This window comes from Gracilinanus agilis, chromosome 3 (genome assembly GCF_016433145.1).
Source record: "Gracilinanus agilis isolate LMUSP501 chromosome 3, AgileGrace, whole genome shotgun sequence".
Lineage (NCBI taxonomy): Eukaryota > Metazoa > Chordata > Mammalia > Didelphimorphia > Didelphidae > Gracilinanus > Gracilinanus agilis.
In genome coordinates this window covers 498,268,196-498,280,969 of record NC_058132.1, presented here as the reverse complement: position 1 = coordinate 498,280,969, position 12,774 = coordinate 498,268,196, and the positions used below count along the sequence as shown (strand labels likewise).

Below are 12,774 nucleotides of genomic sequence, written 5' to 3'. Positions count from 1 at the left end.
ATATATATATATATATATATAGTGTTGGTAGCCCCCCTTCCCCAAAAGATCAGTTTTTTTGTAATCATCTGCATTAGTGTCAACAAACAGATACAGATACATATTACTTTGAGAATTAAATACATAATTGTTAAAATTCAAACAAGCAGAAGGGCAAGAGGAAAAAGGATTATGTAGATGGCACATTTGGTTGTATAGATTACCAAAACCTTCAGTCTTCATAAGTCACTGATTCTCTCTCTCTCTCTTGCAAATCAATTTTCAAGGAAATTCTCTTGGTTGCAACCACAGACCAAAATACACTAGATAGATTTCTTTGTCTACAATTTTACCATAGTAGTTGAAGAAGTCCTATTACAAAATGCCTTAATTGGTGTACTCTTACAGAGTCAAGGAAGCGATGTAATAGCAGAATACAGCGTGGAGTGCTTCTAGAACCTAGGAATCTGTCCTACACTACCTGGTAAGCAAAAGAGCTACAGAACTCAGAGCCACACCTGTTTATGTCTACTATATTTCACTTAATTAGCTGTAGCTTCAGTGCATTCAAACTGTGCCCAATGTCTCTTAACTAAGAGTTCTGTCAGCATGAACCATTTAAACAGATTAACACTGTTTTCAATCGAAAAGAACAAAAGCAAACCGAACTCACCTTCCTCTCTCATCTCCAAATTCTGTAAACCGGGGACGGGAGAGGGGCTTTAGAACTCAGGCGGTAAAGTGAGTACTGATGATGGTCACTTAAGCTTTTAACCTGAGGGGAGGCAAACTGAACCCAACAGAACTGGAAGGGGAAAAAGACAAACTGGGCAAATGAACGAGAAATCAAGGACGAACCACCCGATAGAGGAAAGCCCTCTGAGGGAGGGCTCCAGGTTGGAGTCTGTATCAGGTAGGAGGTCATCTCTGCTCCGTGTAGGTGAATGTTGGACCTAAGGCCTGAAGTTTAGTGAGAAGAGGACTAGGCTTTTAGCAAGAGGCGGACTAAGCAGCCTAGCCCGCCTTTAACGTCACTGAAGTGCTTTGATGAGATATAACTTTTCCCCGTGTTCACTGGTGAAAATAGGTGCCTTTTTGTAGTGTTCCACCAATTCATCCATAGTGTGAAACCGCCGCTGTCCAATGCAATAGACATTGTCCAAAAGCTGCACCTTGAAATGTTTATTCTTCCCTGATGCTTTAAGAGATACGGAGAAGTCACTCGGCTGTGAGGAGAAAAAAAACAAACATATAAGACAACCGGGTTATAACGTGATCACAGAAAAGGGATGTGGCTGGCTGATAGTGGGGCGGCACCAAACACCACTGAGCAGACACATACTTCAAAACCCACTGGGAAAAGGAAAAGAATTTACTCTAATGTAACAAATATCCATTCCTCCCAGGTTCCAAATGATTATAACTTTTAAATAGATTTTTTTCCCCCACTACTACAGGATGACTAATATTCATAATAATGACCCTGAGGCACTCTAGGATTCTGATATAATTTTCCAATCAATAAAGTTAAATTATGTTCAATATAATTTCAGCATAAATCCCCATACTCTAGTTTGTTTATCTATAAAAAGAAGGGGGCTGAACTAAATGCTTTTTAAAAAATTCAAATATATTTTATTTTCTCCATTACATGTAATATAACTTTCAACACATGTTTTCCAAAATTATAAGCTCCAAACCATCTCTTCCCTTCCTTTCTACCTTCCCCTCCACTCAGAGATGATAAGGAATTTGATCTGGGCCATACATGTTTTATCAAGCAGAAAACACTTCCATATTGGTCATGTGAACTAAATGATCTTTAAGAATCCATTTCCATTTCTGACAATCCATGCATGGTATATAGAGTAACTATTAGATAATGGGATTATTTAATTAACCATAATATTGCATTCCTACAATAGTGGATACACTGGAATTTACTGTAAATTATTTATTTATTGGCTTGATCAGGATCTGAGACCTAATTCTTATCTTGTTTCTACCACTCTGTGAAATGAGGAAAATAAGTTTATTGGTCTTTGCTAAGTTATTTAAGAAAAAAAATTATATTATGAATTGATGGGAAAATTTATATTATGCTCTCCAAAAGTGGATGTCATAAAGAAAAGCTCCTTCATTTTAGAGGAAGAAATTGAGACTCAAGGCATTTAAGACCCAAGGCCACAAAAGTAGAAAGTGAAAGAACCGGAACAAGTCCCTTGATTATAAGTCTTGCACATTTCCCACTATACCACCCTGGGAATTTCCTTTCTTTATGAAATCATAAATCTCACCCCTTCCCCACTTTCCTCAACAAGGTTATAAAAGCTAATTAAATTTGATCACTATTCTCCCACTTATTTACACATGGGCATTTCTGTGAAAATGGACCAGAACAGGCATGTCACTGGACATGATGCAAGGTATTAGTGAACAAATAAGTCAACAAACATTTATTAAGTGCTTACCATGTGCCAGTACTGTGCTAAATACCTGGGAATACAAAGGTAAAAACAATCCCTGTTCTCAAGGGGCTCAAATTCTAATGGGGATAACAATGTGTAAACAATTAGGGACATATCAGATATATACAGAGCAAATGGAAGAAAAATTCAGACGGAAAGGGTAAGGAGGAAGAAGAGGGAGTGGAACTGGGAAAAAGTCTCCTACAATGGCAGTGTGAATAGAGTCTTTTTAAAAAAATAAAACAAAACCATCCCTTCTGTCTTAGAATCAATATTAAGTATCCATTTAAAGGCAGAAGAGCACTAAGGGCAAGGCAATGGGAGTTAAGTGACTTGCCCAGAGTCACAAAGTCAGGAAGTGTCTGAGGTCAGATGTGAACCCAGGACTTGCTCTTTCCAGGCTCAAGGGTCTATCTACTGAGCTACATTGAGTGGGTCCTTAAGAAAGAGGGATTTTAAGAGGTGGATGTAAGTGGGAAGAAGTAGCAAAAAATTAAAAAAAAAATCAGAATACAAGAAGGGAGAAGAAGTTATTATTTTTTTCATTAATGTGATCTTGCCAAAGGAAACTTATTGCTTCGGATATTTAGTAAAGTGAGTGGGGTTAAACAAAGGAAAAAGAAAGCAAAACTCACTTCTAAGTAATCTGTTATTTTCAGAAGCATGGCCACTAGAGGGCCTTTCTTGCTTAGACTGACAATGTGTAACGATTCCACATCGACCTATGTGTCCACGAAACATAATATTCTAAATAACCACTCTAGGAAAAAATCATAAAACACGATTTTATTTCAAACTTCACTGAGCATCATCACCACATTAGGTGGACCTGCTAGGGAGCAAGATGAATAGAAATTACCTAAAGGACAGACACTTCCTCAGTTATGTGTGTTTTGAACAAACAAAAGAACCCCAATTCTGAACTATTCTTGACTTGTTCTGTTTTATTTTTTTCCTCCTAAAGCATGGTGGAATTCTGAGAATCCCATAATACAAGGCTATAGCAGAGCAATAATGCACACTAGTGATAACTACATAAGAATTTTCTGATGTCTACAGTTTATTTTTTCCTTCACTAAGGCATGAGATCATACAACACAAGCCCGACTTTTAAAATCAAAGCCTATTCTGGCTTGTGCCTTACTTAAGCCAGTCCCTCTGGTCGTCTATGTTCAACCCTGGAACCAAATAAGTCACTCCACAGTTAACAAGAGGAGATTAACTTAGGCATAGTACAAAGAGTATACTTAACGAGAATAAGCATCTTGAGCTGATTCAACTGAGTGAAGCTCCCTTATTTCGTGGTGATAAGAGTGGCACTAGGGTGGCAGCAGTATTAGGAGAGAAGAGAAAGATAGACAAAGGTTGTCGACCGGGTACATCAGGACAAGCACTGGAGATAGCGCTGGAAGGTCCTCATGGACACTTTCTTCTTGGGTGAAGAGGAAGTGATGTTAAATACCCAGAGCTTTTAGTCTCCAGAGGCAGTTAAATGTTGAGGATAGTTTCAATATGTTTTAAGGAAGAATTTGCCCATATTATATGGCTATTGCTCCTGCCACAAAGCATATGTATTTATGCAGAGATGCAAGGATCAATAAATGGTCTTTAAGTACCTTCTCAAAATCTTATTTGGATGGCTTCTCAGAACATGGAGGTTACTTTGGGTTACAAAAAGCTATGCCACCAGAGTGTAAATTCTGGCTGGTTTTACTACGCTGGAAAGGCTTCAAGTAAAGTAACTCAGAAAGCTGGTCACACCAAACTATGAAACAAAGGAAAATGCAAAATGGCCCTTGGTCCTGTGTAGCTCACTTCCTTTATGGCAATGACTGGTCAAATAGCAAGAACTGGTATGTAAGATAATGAAAAAGATTTCAAACTGCCTAGAAACATCAGCTTGGCCTTTGGCAGAGAAACAAGAGATCCTTGTCCAGTGATCAACAAATGGGCACAATTCTGGTGCAAATGTATAGTCAGTAAGTCAAGAAGAATTTATTTAGTGCCCATTATATACCAGGTACTGCACTAAGTGTTGGGGACACAAATAAAGCCCCTCTCCCCTAATAATTCTTACTTTCAAGGAACTCATAGTGTGATGGAGGAGACAAGAGGCAAACAACAGAGTACAAATAGGATTATCAACAGGTTAAATTGGAGATTATGTCTGAGGGAAGGATTGAAGATCAAAGAGGACTGGGAAAAGCTTCTTGTACAAAGTAGGACTTTAGCCAATAATTGAAAGATACCAAAGAAGCTAGGAGGAAGAGATGAAGAGGAAGAGTGTTTCAGACATGGGGATCAACCAGTGATTTGGAGCATTTTTTCAGATTGACTATGGATAGTTTTAATCTCTTTCTCTGAGAACTACTTGTTCATAACTTTTGATCATTTCTCAATTGAGGAATGTTTTATATTCTTATAAACTTGACTCTGTTTTCTACATATAAGAGAAATGATACTTTGGTCAGAGATACTTGCTATAAATTTCATCCTCCCCAATATTTATTGTTACCTCCAGTGATCCCTTAATCATCAAATCTAATGGTCATTTCTTCAACTTCATCCTTCTTGACTTCTGTACCTTTGACACTGTTGATCATCCTTTTCTTACTTTTTTGATTTTTTTAAGAAGATATCTCCATGATATTTTTAAGTGCCCTTGACTGGTTCTCTTCCTATTTGTCTGACCCTTCCTTCTCTGTCTCCCTTGTTAGATCTTCTTCTAGTTCACACCTGCTAACCAGGAGGGTCCCCTGAGACTGTATTCCCAGCTTCTCATCTTCCTCTCTTCTATTCACCTGATCTCCTCAGCTCCTATGGATTCAACCAACTCTATGCAGATCATTCTCAGATCTATTTCTCTGGCTCTCATAGCTCTCTTGACATCCATCCACTTTCCCATTGCTGCAATTGTTATCTTCAAGAAGAAAATAGGAAGGCACTGAATTTGGAAGCACCAAAAAGTATGTGCACATGCATGCTTGTAATACATACACATATACACAGAAGAATCTGATTACACTCTAATTGTCAAGAAAGTATTGTTTACTAATGTGAGAATCTTTTCTGAATTAGCAGTCTGTTGTCCAGCTACCCTCTGGTTATTGTTAATTGAGGCATAAAGTATTTGCCTATCATGCACAGAAGATGCACAGTCCAGAGTCCAAAGTAAAAAGGGATTCTTACAGATGGTGAGATTCTAAAGATGCTCCTATTTGCATATGGCATTATTTCACAAATCATTAAGCCCAGGCACACTATGGACCTTCCTAATTACTAAAAAGAATTTAGCCTACCTCCATAGGAAAAACCAAGTGGATGAAGAGTTTTTATTTTCCAGACTATCATATGCAGCTAGATGAGCAACACACAGAATTTATCCATCAGTTCACATATTTCAGGCAGATAATGTGCATGGAAAATTAGTTGGGTGTAGAACTGAATAGGAGGAAGGAAACAGATTGGAGTGCCTTTGGAAAATTGTCTTTTAATGACCTCCAAGCTTCTTTCCTGAAACAAAGGTCCGTATATTTTTTTAACAAAAGAATCCTTTCATTGCTGCTATATAGCTGTTAGTCATAGTTAGTTGTTCACAAGCCTCTGAAAAATTAAAGGTGAAGTTCACCCAAAGGCCAATGGAGAGAAAACACAGTGGGATATGACTAGGCTGTAACATGTAATGGGCAAAGAAATGCATTAGAGAAATGGGGTTCAGGATGTCATCAGAGACGTGCAATAGAAAAAGGAAGGTCAGTCATTGGTGATAATTGATTAATAGTTTGTTAGTATCTGGACAGTTTTAGAAGAATACCCCTAGAATACTGGCTGGTGAGGATTTATGGGAATCATAAGATGGGCAGGAATGAATATTCTGGAATCTGCATCCTCAAAAGGAATGTATAGGATGATGAGATCACAAATCCATGGAAACATTAAAAGCACAGGAGTGAGCCATTTCATGCCAGCAAAATAAAATTAAAATCAAAGCGAAATGGTTAAAAATACTTCCAAAAAAAAGCTTACTTTTAATTTATCTTAACCGGTATACTTAATTTAATGTGTATGTAGAATAAACTAAGGCAACAGAAAAAAACGTTTTTTATTTATGATCATTGTTTGTATTAAAATAAAGCAGCAGAGTTAAATATATGCTTGTTTTACCTTTAAGCACAGAAGACTTTCCTAAAGAAATAAGAGGAAGATTGTAGGCATAACAAACACAATGCTGCCATGACTGTGTTTTTAACACATCACATCCAAAATCTAATGGATGTGGGAAGACATGATGTACTTAGCTTTCAATTGAAAAATCTCTAAAGGCTGACCTTTAGAGTTCTGTGGTCTTACCCTCTTCACTGCAATGCTTAGGACTCCCAAGAGATTTCCCAGACAATTATTTTGCTTAGCCTATGCCTGGCTACTTTTCCCCAGTACCTCCAGTTGCAGAGTTCATGCATTTTTTTTTAATCACAGTTACTAGTAAATTCATCTTCCAAGGTTTAAATCTGGCCTGAGACACTTATTAACTGTATGACCCTGGGCAAGTCACTTTACCCTGTTTGCCTCAGTTTCCCCCTCTGTGATATGAACTGGAGAAGGAAATGGCAAACCACTCCAGCATCTTTTCCCCCCAAAAAACTCAAATAGTCCCAAAGAGTCAAGACAAAACTGAAATGACTGAAAAACAGAGGAGGTTTACCTTGTTATTTTTTCTAAGGCTATAATATGACCTCTCTAAACAGCATTCAGCTTTTTAGCTAATCAGCAACCAATTTGTTAGCAAACCTAGTTTATATCCCATTTGCCACATAATCTGTGAGTTCTGTGATATCAGGGGACTGTATCTGAGACAGTAAGACAGCTAGAAGAGAAATGAACTTGTGGCCCTGGACAAGTCGATGGCAAGATGGAGAGAACATTCATACTTCCTAACTCACAGGGATAAAGTGGAGAAACTACTTTTTAAAACATTACATATTAATTTAAATTTTGCATGTTACTTTTTAAAAAATCCTCAGGTTATATAGATTAGGACCTCATTTTATTCAATGCACACAAATTCAGGTATGTACAACTGGCAATGAAAAAAAGGGAAGAAAAATACATAAAATTAAAAAAAATTAATTACATACTAAATCTGTGCTCTTTTCCCAAGTAGGGTAAAGTCTCATAGCAATTCCTTCAATCAAACTTGCTGCATTAGTATTGTTTTGGACTAAACATTAGTTCTCACATCAGTCTCTGTCCCAAGATCTTGGGTGTGTTCGTGTTTATTTTTTAAACCCTTACTTTCAGTCTTAGAATCAATACCGTGTATCAGTTTCAAAATAGAAGAGTAGTAAGGACTAGGCAATGAGGGTTAAGTGACTTGTCCAGGGTCACAGAGCTAGGAAGTGACTGAGGAGAGATTTGAACCCAGGATCTCCCATCTCCAGAGCTAGCTCTCTATTCACCAAACCACCTACTCATGCACTTTACACTACACTAAATTTTCTCTTAAAATAGGGGGTTGTAACCATTTTATGTCATGGCACCTTTTTTACAGTTTTTGGTAAACCCTTTGAGCCCCTTCTGAGAAAAATATTTTTAAATGCATAAAATAAAATAAATAAGATTACAAAGGAAAACAATTATATTAAGTATAGTTACTAAAATATAAAAAAAAGTTTATGGACTCCAGTTTAAGAACACTTATCAGTAAGTGTAATTAAAACAAAATTTACATAGAGGAATGATGGACAGGATCAAAATAAAAAGGAGCCAGACCCTTTTGGCTCAGCCTCAGCTCGTAGGAATCCCTTCATACTCAATTTTCTAAAACACACTTTGGAAATTCAGACAGAAAAGGAGTGTATGCTACACTCCACCCCCATAATGTAGGGTGTTATGCTAATATTACAAAGTGGTAGTTTAAATTTAGGCTGTCAAATACTCTTAACACATTCTCTTTGTATATCTGCAACTGAGAAGTTGGACCAAAACAAACATTAGCCCAAAGTTTCTCCATACATGTTTTAATATCAGGCATAATTCATCTGAAACTGTGAGGGAGTTTGCTGTTTTTTTTCCAAACTCTGCCATCTACTGTGTGTCTCTGGAAAAAAAATCACTTAATGGCTCCATGCCTCAGTTTCCTTATCTGTAAAATGAGAGGATTGGACATCATGGCCTGTAATGTTTCTTCCATTTCCCTCGAATTCACCACCTTTTCTGAATATACATATTTCCTTCAAGGACTCCATCATACTTCCAATCACCCAAGTTCACAAGCTCCATAACTGCTCATTCTCCATCACCCTACATATAAAACATGATGTCAGGGCTGGTCAGTTCTATCTCTATAACAGCTCTTGCATCTGTCCCCCTCTCTCTACTCACATGGTTTCTGATCATGTCACTTCCCAGCTCAATCATATCTAATGGCTCCCTATTACCTCTAAGATCAATTGCAAATTCTCCTGTTTGGCATGTGAAATCCTTCACTGTCAGGCTCCAGCTTTTATTCCTGATGAGCCTGTTTCCTTCACATCCACAATCTGGCCAAACTGACCTATTGCTACTCCTCATACATTCCCCAATTCTGTGCCGATTCATGAATGGAACGTGCACTTTCCTTATGTCTGCTTCTCACCATCAACAGTTTACTTCAAAGCTCAAAATCAAGCACCACCTTCTACATGAGGTCTTTACATAGAAGCAGCTGAGGATAAAGTACTTGACTCCAGGGGAGTTCAAATCCAGCCTTAGACACTTATTACTTGTGTGATCACTAGCAAGTCATTTAACCTCTATTTGCCTCATCTTCCTCAGCTGTAAAATGGGGATAACAACATATTTCTTACAGTGTTGTTGGGAAGTTTAAATAAGCAGCTAGTTTTTGTAAATTAAGTGTCTAGAACAAAGTAGGCATTCTATAAATGCTTATTTTTTCTGCTTAGAATCAATATTCCATGTTGGTTCCAAGGCAGAAGAGAGGTAAGGGCTAGGCAATGAGGACTGAATGACTTGCCCAGAGTCACACAGCTAGGAAGTGTCTGAGACCAGATTTGAACCCAGGACCTCCAGTCTCTAGGATTGACTCTCAATCCACTGAATTACCCAGCTGCCACCCTATTCCTTTCCTTTCTACTAATCCCTCTTCCAACTCCTAGTTCCTTCTTCCTCCCCAATTCCTATTCATCTATCTAGATCTCTATCTATTTTGTACACATAATCTCAACTTCTATTATCCCTCTCACTAAAACTTTGGCTATTGTTACTGTATCTTAAAGTTGGAGTTTGACAAGATAACTGTCATGGTTCAAGAATCTGTGACTTTGTGACTTTTCTCACAGCCGATTCACTGTTGATACACACACACATACATGCACACACAAAAACACTCACACATCTACACTGCTGATGTTTTTCTATGCATATATGCATACACTATCTGTTGTTGTTAATAACAGATTTATTAGAGCCAATATAAAATGAGCCTGAGAAAGGAGTAAAACAAATGGAAAAGGGGCAGTTAGCTAGAGTCAGGCGGTCCTAGGTTCAAATTTTACCTCAGACACTTCCTAGCAATGTGACTTTGGGCAAGTCATTTAGCTCCAGTTGCCTAGTCTTTCCCTCTCCTCTGCTTAGAATCAATACAAAAGGTAAGGAAAAAAACATTAATGTAAAAAGATTTCTTATAATCAGGGTAGGTGTTAGAGTTAATCTATGAGACGGTTTAGGAAATTTATGAGAAAAAAATGTAACATACTCCTTGGTTTCCTTCAAACCAAATGTAAATCTGATAGGTGTGAGTGGGATCTAAGAGTTATTTTATTTTTTTAAAATTAATTTAAATTAATTTTACTTATAATGTTCATTTTTGTGAGTAATCGTATAAAACCCAAACCTCAAAACATGAACACAAATAAACATTTTAAAAATCATATGTAAGAGTTGTTTTAAATGCTGATTTCTCTAATACGTGATTTTAAGGTGGTGGGTACATACTAATTAGTTTAGCTGAAATAATGAATTTGGCTGTTTATTGCACCAACATTGAAACCATGTTTTCTTTCAATTTACTTTCAAAGCTTCCTCCTTTCTAAATGCATATTCCCTGGCTTTATACTTGTTTAAACTTTCTGTGACTGGAATAATAGGAAACTTGCTCCCCACCTAAATATCTATATTGCATCCCTCCTTTCATTTTTATTTTATCTAAATATTCCCGTGCTCCATTTGGTCCCCACATTAACTCCATCTGATCCTTTTTCTTCCCTGCCAGGATTTTTGCACCATTTTTTTTCGTTTGAAGTCATTTATTTATCCTGGACAACTTCACTGTCATGTCTGATGACCAGTCTAACCTCTTTATAGCTTCTAACATTTAATTTTATCTGTATCTTCCAACAGCCATTTCTGTTAGCTACTTTAGTCTCCTGAGCTGTTTGCAACCTCTTTTCTCTTTGAAAAATTTTAAATCAGAACTATCTCCCCTCCAGTCATTTGACAGCAGTGCCAATTTCTAAACTTAATATTCTCCTCACTACTTCCCTGCTCTATCTATGCCCTATTCTTCTCATTTCCCCCTTAAGCATTTTGACTTGTAACAGGTGAAGACTTTTAGCAAACAAAGTTAGATCATAAATATTCAATGGTTTTTTCTTTAGCATTACCAGCTTGATTAACTACTCCACCAAATGCTGTCCTTATGATCTCCATTGCATTTTCATGAAATAAGAATTCCCTGCTCAAGCATGGAGAAAAATAATAGTATCTAAGTATCAAACATTCTTAGAGTCTTCACCTCAGAAAAGCCTAAATGATAATTCCCTTTTTTCAACAAGCAAAATGAAAAGGAAAAACAGCTACTTCCCCCAACTTCCCAAATGCTCTTCAATTCCTCAAGATCAGTACTCCGACTTTCCTTCTCATGTGGTCATCCCATCAAGATTAATGCATATTGTGGTAATTCACAGGCCTCCTCGGGGACCACTATAAAATCTCTTGTACTACTGAGGTTTCCAGTACTAACAGGTTTTTTAAAATACAAATAATTCCCTAATTTGAAAAAAAAAGACATCATATTGCTGGTCTAATCAAAAGTAGCAATATTCTTTATATTGAGCCTGATGAAGTTTTGGGGACAGTAAGGGACAGGTGAGAGGCAGCATTATGTAGTAGATGGGGAGCTAACCCCCAAGTCAAGAAAATCTGGGTCAGGTTTTGTTTCTGACATATCCTGGCTGTGCAACCTCGAATGAGACAATTGATTATAATTTGCACAGTAGGTGCTGATTTCTAAAGGTGGGAAGAACTTCTATGTATGTAGATTCTACACCAATGATGCCACATCTCTAGACAAAAAGAAAGGAGAGCATATGAGCAAAGTGCTTTCCACTTCTGTCTTCTGCTCATAAATGGGCTTTAGATGCCAAATGAATTTGAGAACTACATTTAATATACTTTCTCTTTCTCTCAAATCTATTACCTCCTATTTCTGAAAAGTAAGACTGTTTTTGTCATCTAGTTAAAATCAACATATTGGCAATTCTCTCTAGTTGCCTTATTTAGGGCTATTTCAATGAATGTTGAATTCTAATGCCTCTATTTAAGGCATTTCCAGGCATTTACTTCCACTAGTTTTTTTATCATGTGTCTTTTCCTGACCAATAAAGCCTGACACAATTTTCACTCTACATGTGTATATGTCTGTCTACACAGCTATATCTATCTCCAAAACCAATCCTCTGTTTACTTAGAATTTAATTTTAGTCTCATTAATTCAATGGTAAATTGTAAATCCAGAGGATCGAAGCAGTACTAAATTACAAGGCCAGAAGATAGAAAATGATTCACAATATCCACCTTTTACCAGAGATGTTGGACTTAAAATCCAGAACGATAATTACATATTTAGACCTGGGCAAAGTAGGAAGTTGTTTTGTTTGACTACGCCTCATTGCTCTGAGAATCTTTGTCTGATACATAGTAGGTACTTTATTCAATATCTGTTGATTGAATGACTAATTATCCAAATGAGGAAGGGAGAGATAATTTTTTAAATAAAAGAATATAAAATGTTCAACTTTTATTTTACATAAACAGCTCTTGTTCTCATTAAAAAGATAATAGACTTGAAAGATAAAAGGGATTTTAGAAATCATCTAGCCTAACACTCTACATGATGCACAAAAGGTCATTGAGTCTCTGAGGAAGTGTCTCCCTTAATGAAGAATTCATTTCCTCATGAGGAAGTCTATTCCATTTTCAGACAGTTCTAATTGTTAGGAATTTTTTCATTAGGCTGAGATACAATCTGCTTCCACATAGCTTCCATTCA

General features: G+C 37.0%; 1 protein-coding gene across 1 annotated transcript in view; it reads right to left on the bottom strand.

The window, feature by feature from the left end:
- Positions 1 to 29: 29 nt before the first annotated feature.
- The window catches only part of NCK2 (NCK adaptor protein 2), a 76,507-nt gene continuing 63,762 nt past the window's right edge, over positions 30 to 12,774 (bottom strand). The window contains exon 4 of the mRNA XM_044670477.1: positions 30 to 1,205. Within this exon, the coding sequence (XP_044526412.1) occupies positions 1,011 to 1,205 (195 nt within the window). The 3' untranslated portion in view covers positions 30 to 1,010. The remainder of the gene's footprint in view (positions 1,206 to 12,774) is intronic.